This window comes from Aythya fuligula, chromosome 2 (genome assembly GCF_009819795.1).
Source record: "Aythya fuligula isolate bAytFul2 chromosome 2, bAytFul2.pri, whole genome shotgun sequence".
NCBI lineage: Eukaryota > Metazoa > Chordata > Aves > Anseriformes > Anatidae > Aythya > Aythya fuligula.
The window spans coordinates 22744998-22758534 of record NC_045560.1 but is presented as its reverse complement, the minus strand read 5'-3'; the positions used below and the strand labels follow the sequence as shown (position 1 = coordinate 22758534).

Sequence of the window (13537 nt, the reverse complement as noted above, 5' to 3'; positions counted from 1 at the left end):
CCAAGGAATCTTGAGAGCGTCTTAGAGTGCCTAATTCTGTCCCATCAAGCATTACTGTTATTGTGACTTTTTAGCTACTCCCCAGAGCTCTAAGTAGTGCTTTGAAAGTACTTAATGATACGTTAGGACATAAGCAAATTTTCTGCCTCCCAGAAACATCAAATGTTTAAGAAAGAGATTTTACATGAGAAACATCAGTATCCGTAACAAAATACTATGAACAGTAAATACCTGTTATCTATAATGACATGAAGATGCATCATCCCACCAAAGTATACAAAATTCCAGTATAAACAGTACACAAAGAATTTCTGAGTTTACGACACAAAAAGGAGCAGCTTATACAATGCCAAAATAGGCAAAAGATAACTTGCAGATAATTAACAAATGTGTAAACAATGACTCATTAATCTGGACAAAAGACAACTTGGAAAAGACAATCTCTAGGGTGGCATTGAGAGGGCAAGAAGGAACTGACTGTTGGTAATTTTTTAAAATACAAGAGCTAGGCACCATGAAATGAAGGTACCAGGGACCAAATTCAAAAGACAGAAAAGGAGGTGGCTTTTCACACAACAGATGGTGGATATGCATAGCACTTTGCCAAAAAAAAAAAATAAAAAAATTTTTGGATGCTAAAAACCTGCAAGAGGTCAAGGGGATATTTGACAAATATTTGGAACAGGGACTCCTCATAGGTTATTCAACAGACATATAATATCAGCTTCAAGAAGTTCTTGAGCTGATACAGGTTAGCCAAGAGAGTACTGGAGGAAAAAAAATATATAGATATGTTTGCTTTGCTTTTATTCTTCCCTCCACATCTACTTTGGGCAAGTACCCAAAATAGGATAGTAGGACAGACGGATCCTTGGTCCAAACCAGCACAGCACTGTTGATCCAATAAAGCAATGTTAGGATTTACCTTCCTAAAACAATATCTGACCCTATCCTACAATTCATACAATTCAGAGGATACAGGTACCTTTATCCAATCACTTATCATATTGTGGCCCTAATAAAAGTGATTCAACTGTGGTATTAACAACTGTAGTACATACACTTCAGACTCCAAAATGAAATTTATGATTGTGTGAAGGATGAGGAAAGAAGGATGTATCAGATTCACTACACCAGTCACTAAAAATACATTATTCTCAACTTGGTCTTCTTGTCATAAACACTGAATTTTCTAACACAGATGTGAGAAAGGCCCTCTTGTTTAAAAGAAAACTCTGCCTTTGATTAGTTGGCAGTAATTATTGGTACTCACTGCATTGTGAGCAACTTACTGCCACCAGAAGGGGATGTTACCATAGAACAGAGGTAATATAGTTGAAGTGAAGAAAAATTTGGCAGGCAGATCCCAAATGAAGATTAGGTAATGGAAAAATTTTCTGTCTATTCAGTTAACATTTCTTTTCTTGTTACAGATCTCCTGTAGGCACCCTTAACAATTACAACCATTAAGAAAGTGCCAACAGCTGTCAGCGTAGCTATTGTTTTGAAAACTGCATTGCTTGCTCCAAAGTTTTCATAGCTGTAACAAAGATGACTTGAATTCACCACCACATTAGTTGACTATATTAGCTGGTAGTTCATTAAGGGAATGCTGTGAAGAATAACATAGCAATAATGGCTCAAAAATTTGAAATACACAGTATTAGATCAGCACATAAGAACAACTTTCCACAGAATAGAAATGCTTCTGGATCTTAGACTTGAAAACCAAAACCCAAAACCTCCATTTGCTACTATAGCCACAGAAGATATTTGTGCTTTTTGTAAGAAGGAAAGCTACTTTGTGATGCTGGCTAGTGGGTTTGGACACCATGCTTCGCTGCCATTTCTGGAGATGTTTGTCACAATTTTGATAGGATATCCTTCATTCTTTGAACAAGCTGGATGTACCCTTCCTCCCCCACCCCCATCAAAAAAAATCCAACTATTTTGTTCCCTTAAATGCTTCCCCAAAGCTAATGACACTCGTTAAAACAAAATATTTTACAGTCTTCGTGTGTTTGTGTGTACATGTGTTCGAACTGATCCTATGTTTTTGTCTGGAAGCATGGATGAAATGCTGTCTTGGTTATGCTCCTGAGCTGCATGGACTGTTGGGGTGGCGATAGCACAATAACCATGAATAGTTTCTGACTTTGATCAGTGTTTACCACAGTTAATGCACTGAGTCACAATTGCTATAAGATCCATTCTAGATGCCATCTGTGTCCCCCGTTCCCCCCCCCCCCCCACCGCCCCATACAGTAGAAACTAGAAAGGCAGAGAGATAATCTTCTGATTCTAATTTCCTAAACTGAGGGAAATAATTACACCTCTAAGCATCCTTATGCAGCTTCAGCCTGTCATACGGTTTTATTGTGTTGGGAGTTTCATGGAAGTCAAATTCTGATACTAGGAAAAAAATACTAAAAATATTAATAAAGTTATTTTAAAGCACTATTTGTCTACCATTTCTCTTCTCTTCCATTTCTATTTTACTTTTCCCCTCTTTTCTTTGTCTGTGCACTATTTTTCAGTGTCTATGAAGTCTGCCCCTGCCATTAGCTAATACAGATCTCTGTAGTTTTAATATGCTATTGCAATATACTGACAAGCATTTTACTTTATACTGAAATAATAAAAAGTTTGGACATACATTACAATTTCCCTTCAACTTAGAGTCTTTTGAAGGGTAGAGGGAGAGCCTACCTTTGCTTTCTATGATGACATTCGATATATCACATAAACTATTCCAATCAAAACCAAACTTTCTTTCTTTCCTTTCCCATTCCAGCTTGAAGCAAGTCTTAAACTATATGTTTAAGACTTATACTGATGTTTTCAAAACCTATCTCAGTATTACTGAGAAGATAGCTTTGCTTTTCATTCCTAGATAGATTACTTTGTTTACTGTTAGGCTAAACGTTGAAGTTTAATGTTATTACCATCATAAAAGCCTTCCATTGGGAGTCTTTGTACAGCAATAAACAATGTGGACAGTTATGTTCACTTCAAGTTTGCAACCTAACAGCTTCAGAGATACACTGTCTGTAACTCTGAGATTGGAAAAAGGAGATAAAGCTTCTACATCATACTCTGTGATCTGACCTCTGAATTATTTATTATTTTTCTGTTCCCCCCTTCCCCAATTTCTCTTCCTTCTAATCGGGGAGCAAAGACACTTAGTGCAATTATTACTTCAGATATTCTGAGAATCATAATATTGGAGGCAATTTACATGAAGCTAAATAATATTTAATTTATTTTGTCTGCCTTTACTTAAATGGTATTTTGCCAGTTGGTTGGTGACCATCTTTGGCTCTACCATCCCAACACAAAACTCATCTTTTACCTTCTGTTCCAATGCAAGCCGATACTTCTGTTCTACCCTTTTGCATTTGTTGTACCAACTGTTTTCATCCGTGAGGAAAGGAGGACCAATGTTCTCTGGAGTACTGCCTTCACTGCCACTACTGCCCAGTGTTCTTAGCTCTTCTTCATCACTGCTGATGCTGTCAGAACTGGAGGATCATATTTATTAGCCAAGTGAAAACCTGTATTTGTTAAGATGCAAATACAACTTGAAATTAAAGCACCATAGCTCCTAAAGATATTTGAAGCTTTGTAAACCAGTAACAATGGTAATGTTGGTAAAGGCTAAACCACCAAATACAACTTATGCTTCAAGCTCTGATTTATAAAGTCACCTAAAAAACATACTTGTGATCTTTTTCAAGTCTCATCCTGTTGTCTTAGCCAAGTCAAACAATTGTATGTAGGATACTTTCCTGGAATATAAAAGGTCAATGCACTACCATAAGCTACCTAAGTAAGTGGTGACTTAATCTTTTCTTCACAATTTTAGGGCAAACAGTAGCATCTGAACATAAGTTGTATTTGTTTCTAAAATGCAGAATAAAAAAATGGTTGTCATTATATTAAATAATGATAAATTTAAATGAGAGTTGTGATTATAGTGAAGACCACGTGCCAGTTATTTCACAGAACATAAGTATGTCCCTAGACAGTATGCAGATTCAGCGTTAAAATATCTCCATCCAGAATCAACATATGCCAGAATACTCAGACATCTGCCTCAAAGATGAGCATTTTAATTTATCCCAATACCTATCTAAAATCTTCCTTTATAACTATGCTTTCCACTACATCAACAACATTTACTACTTGATCTTTTCCAGTAGTCAGATTTCTGCTACTCTATGAATTGCTTAAAAGTTATAATAGGATGTTAATATTTTATCAAATTATTTATTCTAAAGAGTAACAGAAGAAGTTATTCGCTTTAGATGTGCATTTTGAAGATTTGTTTTTACCATGCATGATGCACATGTGAATCTACACATTAGACTTCATTTACAAGGTCAAGCAGAGAGCTCAACAATTTAAGCCTAAGCAATCCAATTAAGGACAAGCCACTGACCCTGCTCTTTTCTGGCTCAGATCATGGTCCATCGAAGCTTTTGCTCTATACTTCCATGCAACGAAGAGAAACTTTCATTGTAATTTGGGCTCTACTTCCTTCTTCTGCAAATTCCATTACTGACATGACATAAAGAATTCCTGATGTGATGCAATTCCGCTTTAACTGAACCATACAATTTGTCATTAATACTTTAATCACAGGTTTATATTTATATAAGGATATTATTTTGAATGTGAAATGAGAATTAAGAAGCCCAGTACAATGTAAAATTTTGACACTGATATTAAAAAAAGAAGGCAGATTAAAGATAAAAAGTACCTTTGGGTGAACTTTAGATAGGGTGTGTAATCTATGACAGCTGGAAAGTTGCCATCCAATCCCTCCCCCTTCAGACAAAAACTAATAAAACAGAGAAACAATGGTAAGATTATTATCAAGAAAATTAAATGACAATGAAAGTTCCATCTTACCAACAAGAAACTTGATTTTTTTATTCACTTTTTCGTAATATGAAAGGCCTAAGGATTTAACAGTGAAATCCTGCTCAACTGAGCTAGGCTGTTCAGTATCATAGGATAACGAAAAACCCAATAAAAAGAAATCCCACAGAATCAGGGAATAGATCAGGGTAAGTGGCATAGACCCCAGTTTTAAAATATTTGCTGTTATTCTGAATATACAGATGGACTGTGAGGGAAAAAGACAAAAAGGAAATTTACCTGAAACAAGAGAAACAGAAGGGCTACATATGAGTTTGGAGTTATCTGTATTAAAGCTCACTTAAAATGCTAGCAGAATGCTTACGTAACCACTCTTCTAATTTTAAGTCAAAAAAATCAGTTCTCAAAAATAGTTCAGACTTCCTCTTTTCAGTTACCTTCTGGTGTCGGGTTGCTGTACGATGATGAACATTAATGAAATTAACATTCACAAAATGTTCTTATATTACTGTAGCTCTGTAAAGCTCTCATCTGCACTGTATTCTTTTTGTACCAAAACTAAAAGATTGTATTTGAATCATATTTAATTATCAAAGAAGTGAGAAAATTAATTATGCTTCCACAAAGCCCATATTACACCCTCCTCCTTTCTTTGTCATCAAAAAATACATTCTAGTAAGACAGCTTTTGCTAGCTTAATTGAAAAGTGCCATTTTGGATAATGCGGTCACTCACGTGGTATCTGGGAATAATATCTGAAAGGTTTTTATTTTCCGATAAAAGAAAAGAGAAAAAAGAATAGACTCTGTCCTCACATGTGTTTTCCCCATCTCCATTCCTAAAGTGTTTTCCACGCTACATAGAATCATAGAATGGTTTGGGCTGGAAGAGACCTTAAAGGTCACCCAATTCCAATCCCCTCCCACCAGACCAGGTTGCCCAAAGCCCCATCCAGCCTGGCCTTGAACACCTCCAGGGATGGGGCATCCACAGCTTCTCTGGGCAGCCTGTGCCACTGCCTCACAGCCCAGTTCCACATAGATAAGGCAGCCAATATTTATAAGACTTTCTGAACTGAAAAAAAAAAAAATACAAAAAAAAAAAACAAACCCTTTGCAATATGCAAAGAATGGCTATAGCTTCTCAGCCATTTAAACCACAATATTATGAATTACACATGGCACTATAAATGTGCTCCTGTAGGTCTAGGTTCCTAATTTTTCCCCGGAATATTTGTTGGCTCCTACAATCTGCACTGACAAATATGTCTCCAGTGAGAACCAGTCATTACTCTGAATGCTATTAACAGATACCTACTAAATGTGCTCGCACAAGATATCAGAGGATAAAAGAAGGATGAGCACACTCACACAACCAGGCTTTCATACAAATATGCTGTACTGCTGAGGCTCAAGGGAGACAAGCATCGTCGATTCATTATTATTTATGGCAGGCTTTACATACTGCAGATCTAGTCTTGCTACACTTCTTATTCACGTATAGCTATACTCCTTCCAAGTATAATGCTAACATAAAAACATTTTAATTTTACATATTGTAAACTTAAACTAATGAAATCTGCTAAGTTTTGATTTTGCTGTACGCAAGGCCAGCTCTCTTATCATTCTGCAGCACACTTCTGTTCCCCCACAACATATGTCTGATGATGCAGTTAATCCAATCTAACGACTAAATGCTGGCAAGAGAAACTATCCTGTTTTTTTCACATACACACACCCTGTTTTGGCTTTGTGTTGTTGTGGTTATTTTTGACCTTTTAAACCCCAACCAGACATCCCCTTCTCCTTACCACGGTATTGGCACTTATCTGGTTCTGTGATGAGGTAGTTCAGCCAGCAAGGCCTGATTTTTTTTTTTTTTTTTTTTAATTGTTTTTCCAATTTAGCATCCACTTTCAGTTTCATAGACAGCTGAACTACAGCTGAACTAAAGCCTCACTGCCACCAGAAAGAAAAGACATTTCTCAATCCCTTTTTTACTTCTCTACTTCATGCTTTACGGTCCCATCATCTCTGCCACTAAAAGGATGCATTGTGAAGCAAACCAGCTAACAACAAAAAGCTATCCTGTCTGACTGGGTATGTTTGTACTCTGTACCAATTTAAGCTGGTTCACAGAGGGGTCCAACAAACCCCCATACTGGTATAAGGATACACAGGCAGGAATACATCTCTACAGGCCCTTCAGCTGCAGAGTCAATCTCTCAGTGCACCCAGTGACACTATACATTACTTTCTGATAGTTTATCTCTTAAAGTGATTTGTGACAAGGATCAGTGCTGCTGCAGGGTAAAAACATCGTACTGACAAGTAACTAAAACTATCCTTTCCCCTATGCTATATTATGAAACCTTCTCCTAGTGGCTTTTGTTGTGTCTGTGTGGACCCAACCACACATATTAAAAAGCCTTTACACCAGTCAGGTTAGAACTTCTCATAGGCACTCTAGTCTTCATACCTTACATTTCAGGCTCATATTATTATTATGATTTTTTTCTTCCCTTCCCTTTTTTTTTCTTTTTAATCAATATCATCTAGTGTGTGCTTTCACCTTCCTCCCCTTCCCCCCCCCGCCACAAAAAAAAAAAAAAAAAAAAAAAAAAAAAAAGAGTTAATTGCATAACAAAGCACACAAAAATCTAGCTAGATTGCAAAGGTAAATCAGGTAATATGATGACATTTGTAGTTTGACTGCAGTTAATTACAATACAAATTAAACAGGGGTTTGCAAGTTAAGCTTTTAAAATATGCTACACCCTTTCTACATGCAATTACAATGCTATCAATACCAGTGCACAATCATGTAAGGAAAACGGTGAGATTAAGTACATCTTAAAAATAAAAGATTCAGTTGTCTGTAAGCTTCACTTAGTAGATTTGATCTATCTTCTGTAATTACACTTCTGATTGCTTTCAGGATTTTGATAACTGAAAGAAAGACCATGTAATCATTCAACTATATAAGCTATGTCACAATTTAGTTCTTAACCAGAAGAGCCTTTCATGATCTCTCTCTCTCCCTCCTCCTCAGTTTGGTCTCTCAAACTATCAAGGGAATCTAACAATGTTTTCTATAATGCATTGATTTATAAGTACTTTCCATGAGCGCGATATCACAAAGCACATGAATACAATACCTGAAATCAATTGCATTGAGTCCCAACAACATGCCAGCAAGCATATTTGCTTCCTCACCAAGAACAATTGCTCCATCCTCATAAAATCTCCTTCAAGAAAAAAGAAATTACTTCTATTAACACCACTTTGTCTCAAATAATGATGGCTTTCATAGTTAACAGAAAGCTGAGAAATCCAGTTTAAATAAAAACAACCCATGTGAACCCTAGGGGCACTCATATTTCATTTCAAACAAAGCAAACAAATAGACTGCATAACATAGAACACCGTAATCTTAGAGTACCTAACAATACAGACGGAAGAAAAAAGAATTCGTAATATTAGGCCTAAGAAATAGTAGATGGACAAAAGGCAAAGCAAATGAAGACAATCTTTATTGCTGAAAGAAGTTGCACTGTGTACATTCAAAGAAAGTATTTCATGGTAAGAACAACAATAAAAAGTTCTAATTATTTCAATTTTCTCCTCGCAGCTACCAAAGAAGCTACTTCAGACATAAATGTTCCATGTAAATAGGACCCACTATTGCCACACATGTCTTTGTGATAACAACCTGTAAATGGGTAAAAAAGGCATTTGATCCATTTAGCAAAGTAACACACAAATTTGACTTCCTTTTTAAAAATTCTTGGTAGCAGCAGAGGAAGAAAGGTCAGCAAATATCTGTACGTTACACCTGAAAAGAGGGGAACTGCATGTTGTTCAGCGCTAAATGCAAGGATGAGAGGTCACTTACCTGAAACTGAGATGCACTGTCCACCTATACATTCTGGCAATCCATGATTGCAAACAGGTGCCAGGTTATTGATGACAACCTATCTTTCTGACAAATAATGGCAGCAACACTGCCCCACCAAAAGCTCCATCTGCTTAAAAACCGCATGAAAGCAACCAAATGGCTCAGTAATAGCTTAAGTTGGTCATATGGCAAACATCCAGAAAAGACATTTGGGGGCATAGCTCCAAAATGTTGGGACTTCATTATAAATGCATACAACCAGAATTCCCTTTTTTGTGGTTTCATAACAGGCATCCATTTGCAGCACGGAAACAAGATGTCCAAGAACACGGATGTTTACAGTGGAAGCAAGAAATCTGAGAGACTTCCTCTGAGAAGATAAAACCAGTTTCAGGACTGTCATCTGTATGACGTACAGACTCAGTTCCCTAACCCTTGACTTCAGGAAACGTAACAAGAGGCTAAACTGGCAACTAGTTGTGACAGAATACTGTGCTAGATGGACTTCACAAGCCATCTCTTAATTCACGAGTTAGAAACAATGCTCCCAGGACAAGCAACTACAAACCTTTTCACTGCCACTTATAAAATCACTGCCAGGTACTACTCTGTACTGTCCTCACTGTATCTTGTGAAATGGTGCCTGGGAAGCAGTCAAACAAACAAAAAAAAAATACAAGGCATACTTAAAAGAACAAAATGCAGATGTTAGCTTTACAGTTTCTTAAATCAGCAACAGTAATCCAGCCAAAACTTAAAGCCCCCTTAGAAAACTCACAGATCTTTGCTCACTGCTATAGTTGGCATCTCACAACAGAAAACTGTCTGCTTTAACGTAACACTTTCTGTTGACCAATTAGTTAGAAAAATAATTGAAAAATAATATCCATGCTTAGTCCAACCCCGTACCAAGTGTAAAATGAAGATCCTACATTAATAATGAGCTGCTTCATTAAAGGACTAGGCCTAAAATCACACAGCCAAACAAAACAGCAGGATTCAAATAGAGCTAGCAGGGTGATAGATTCACCTTATTCTACATACACAAAATATGTATAATATATATATATAGTTATTAAATATACACACAGCACAATAAATAACTTAAAATGCTAAATAAATTGTGCAAAGCATCACCAGAAAAATCAGGCCACTTATTAGGTATCTGAAATGACACATGGGAACGTGAGTGTGTCCATTATTGCTAGTGGATCTGAAATTCATACCTCCAAGACCTGGAAGTGTAATTACTAATTCTATTAGACATATTTTCAATAATACTTCAAAACAAAATCTGCACTTATTACATTTGGATTGCAAGAAAGATTGTTTCCTAAATCTATACCATTGAAAAAACATTCAAGTATATGCAATATCAATATGTTTATATAAATTAATTTGAAACCCCTAATAAAATAAGATCACTCTTATCCACTAGCAAACAAACTGCACTAGCAAACAGGCACAAAGAATGTACTACTTAACTATATAGTTTGTGACCCTCCTCTTCCTCCTCATCTCCCCCTCAAAAACCCAAGTGACTCTTCAGTTTGAGGCCACACGAGTAACTTTCTTTACCAGAAATCTTTGCGTTATCAGCTTCTTGTCTACTGCAAATGCAAGCAAATCTGGATAAAATAAAGATGACAGGACTGGAAACTTTCATAAAATGGGATGTTTACCTAGCTGTGTTTCAAAGTCATCTTAATATTGGCAAAACATATTGAGATCTGTGGGAAAATAGTACTATAAACAGAAATAACATTCTAAGTGAACAGAAGTCCTTACAGAAAAAAAAAATCTTATTAAGTAATCCTTTCAGTTCGTCTAAAACTGAGTTCAACATAAGGTACTACAACACAGGCAAGAGTTACTCATATTTAGATGACTTCATCACAAATCTATTAGACACCCTTATTACAGAATAAAGCATCATATAATAAATCAATACACTCTCTAGTACCAGTCCAAACCTGTGAGAACATTTTCAATTGCAAAACATATTCTTGTCCATAACAGCTTCTACCGTCAAATAGTACAGAAAAAATTTGCTATATATTTTTCATTTTACATCAAGAATCCAACCTAAGCCTGATCTCTAGTTCTGTTCTGGATTTTTCAAAAGTTTCCTGGAATTCTCCCTTCTTCTCCAAGCGAAGTTCTTCTGAGTCTAACAAATATTTTTACTCTGTCTCTACAGCTTTCTGTCAACATTATTTAATTTTGAAAGGAACAAAATTGTCCCTCTGTGCTCGGCTCTGGTGAGGCCACACCTTGAATACCATGTTCAGGTTTGGGCCTCTCACTACAAGAGGGACACTGAGGTGCTCGGGTGTGTCCAGAGAAGGGCAACGAAGCTGGTGAAGAGTCTAGAGAACAAGTCTTATAAGGAACAGCTGAGGGTGCCAGGGTTATTTAGCCTGGAAAAAAAGGAGGCTCAGGGGAGACCTTATCATGCTCTACAATTACCTCAAGGGAGGCTATAACAAGGTGGGGATTTGCCTCTTCTCCCAGGCACCAAGTGGTAAGACTTGGCCCTAAGTTGTGCCAGGAGAGGTTTAGGTTGGATGTTAGGAAAAATTTCTTCACTGAGAGGGTTGGAGCAGGCTGTGCAGGGAGGGAAGCAGTTCTGGTTGCCCCAACCCTGGAAATATTCAAGGCCAGGTTGGATTGGGCTTTAGGCAGACTGATTTAATGGGAGGGGTCCCTGCCCATGGCATGGGGGGTTGGAATTGGATGACCTTTAAGGTCCCTTACAACACAAACTATTCTACAGTTTTATGATTCAATCCCTATTGAACAACAGTTTCAGAATTAGTTTCTTCTTTAGAGAAGATCTCTTCTCTTTTGACCTTTGAAGAATTCCAGACAAATTTCCACATTTTTTAAATCACAAAGGAATTTGCAATTTTTGCAGTTTTACCCATGCTAAAATCTTATCAATCGATGCTAAGTCCAGATATCTTTTACTAGTTAAATCTATTCAGCTAGTTACATCCTTTCCTACACAAATCAAGTAGAGTAATTCACTTCCAAACCCAAGTCCCTCACTTCAGCAACAACTGCTAAAATACTGCAAAATTAGTCTTAGAGACCTGGTTGTTTTGAAGTCTCTCAGAGCTGTGGATATATATTCAGACAAATGTTTTTCCATAAGTGCTACTCTGATCCAGGCTCGACCCTACAAGAAAAAAAAAACAAAACAGGTATCAAACATTTAGTTATTATAAAATGAAATAGTTAATTTTGCATCTGAAAATGAATGAAATTGATTTACTTGGATGACATTATTGTGATTTTCAAAATTACCACTAAACAGAAATTGTTGTTCTTCATTAGAATAATAATGAAAATAAACAAACAAACAAAAAAGCATTCTTACAAACAAACATTGTGAAATAACGTTCACCAAAATTTGGAGGGAAAAAAACGATTTTGCTTAAATTACATACTTTTCAAATGTTCAATTTATTTTATTTATTTATTTTTTTTTTTTTCAAAATTTTAAGTGCATAGGTGGTATCAGACCACCAGGGCAGAAAGCTTTTTGTTTTGAAGACCATGGTATTAGAAGCATCCTATCAGTTCCACTGTAAAGCAGCAGTAACCCAACTAAAGGTGATTTAACTAAGAACTAATTCACTGCATTCATTCAAATATTTGTGGGATCAATTAAAAAAGTGAGACTTCATAACTCAGTGACATATTTTTATGTAATCTAATTTGCATAAATTATATTTTTCCCAATATAGATATCATTATAGAATGTGCACATAATATAAAAGAATGGACTAAACAAACCCAAGAGGCCTAAAAAACTTGTAATCCAAAAGCAAAACTTAATTCAGTTAAGTTTCAATTCAAGGAACAGTAGCTATAAAAATAAATTTGAATGCTGCACTATGTTTATACCTAGCAGGTCTAGTGGACAGGCTTACAGTTTACAATGCATTTCTAATGTCTGCCTCAGTCCTGTTTGTTAATTTGCGAACACCAGGAATGCTTCCTGTAGCCCCTATAAAACTACAAATAGCTAAAGTAACCTTTCCATTTAATACATTTGGTGCTTATTGACATCTAGCTGAATATCACTATAAGCATTCCACCAAAACTACCCATATTAGATTATAATCCTACTTGCAGTTTATATAGACGTAGATCAAATTAAATTTCTAATGAGATAGGCAGACGCTAAATAGCAAATATATAGTACTTTATAAATACCAGCAACGCAGCAAAAGCTTTAGTCAATTACACTAAAATTAAAAGGATGTTTCCCTGGATAGCTGCCTTTATGTTGCAGCTATTTAGAACACACACAGCCGAGCCCTGAGGATGCTGCTTAGCCAACCACTAACCTACACAGCTGCAGTGAAAGCAGCACTAGCTGGCATGAGCAAACACTAACAGCTTCCAGACTGAAGCAGAAACACCTCTGGACAGGTAAAAACGATGCATGCCACCAGTACCTGTGTCAACATGCCTTCAGCCTTTTCAGATACGGACATCCAAAATTCTTCCCACGCACACCTTTAAAAAATTTAACGCTGCTCTCCACACTCGTTGCATAAATTAGCTTTTTTGTTGTTTATTATTTGGCATGGAGTTTTCCACAGAGTAAAAGAAAAGTTTAATTTATGTATAAGAATATTTCAGAAAGCAGCCTTGCATCTTATTATCTACTGAATTTAAATATCCCTATTTATGGGATTAAATTTTGGAATTCAGAAAAACTTTTAAAATGAATCTCAAATAT

General features: G+C 36.3%; 1 protein-coding gene across 1 annotated transcript in view; it reads right to left on the bottom strand.

The window, feature by feature from the left end:
- The window catches only part of RUNDC3B (RUN domain containing 3B), a 51104-nt gene that overhangs the window by 21678 nt on the left and 15889 nt on the right, over positions 1 to 13537 (bottom strand). The window contains exons 4-7 of the mRNA XM_032181617.1: positions 11877 to 11962; positions 8042 to 8131; positions 4763 to 4843; positions 3353 to 3521 (exon numbers count right to left, since the gene is read on the bottom strand). Of these exons, the coding sequence (XP_032037508.1) occupies positions 3353 to 3521; positions 4763 to 4843; positions 8042 to 8131; positions 11877 to 11962 (426 nt within the window). The remainder of the gene's footprint in view (positions 1 to 3352; positions 3522 to 4762; positions 4844 to 8041; positions 8132 to 11876; positions 11963 to 13537) is intronic.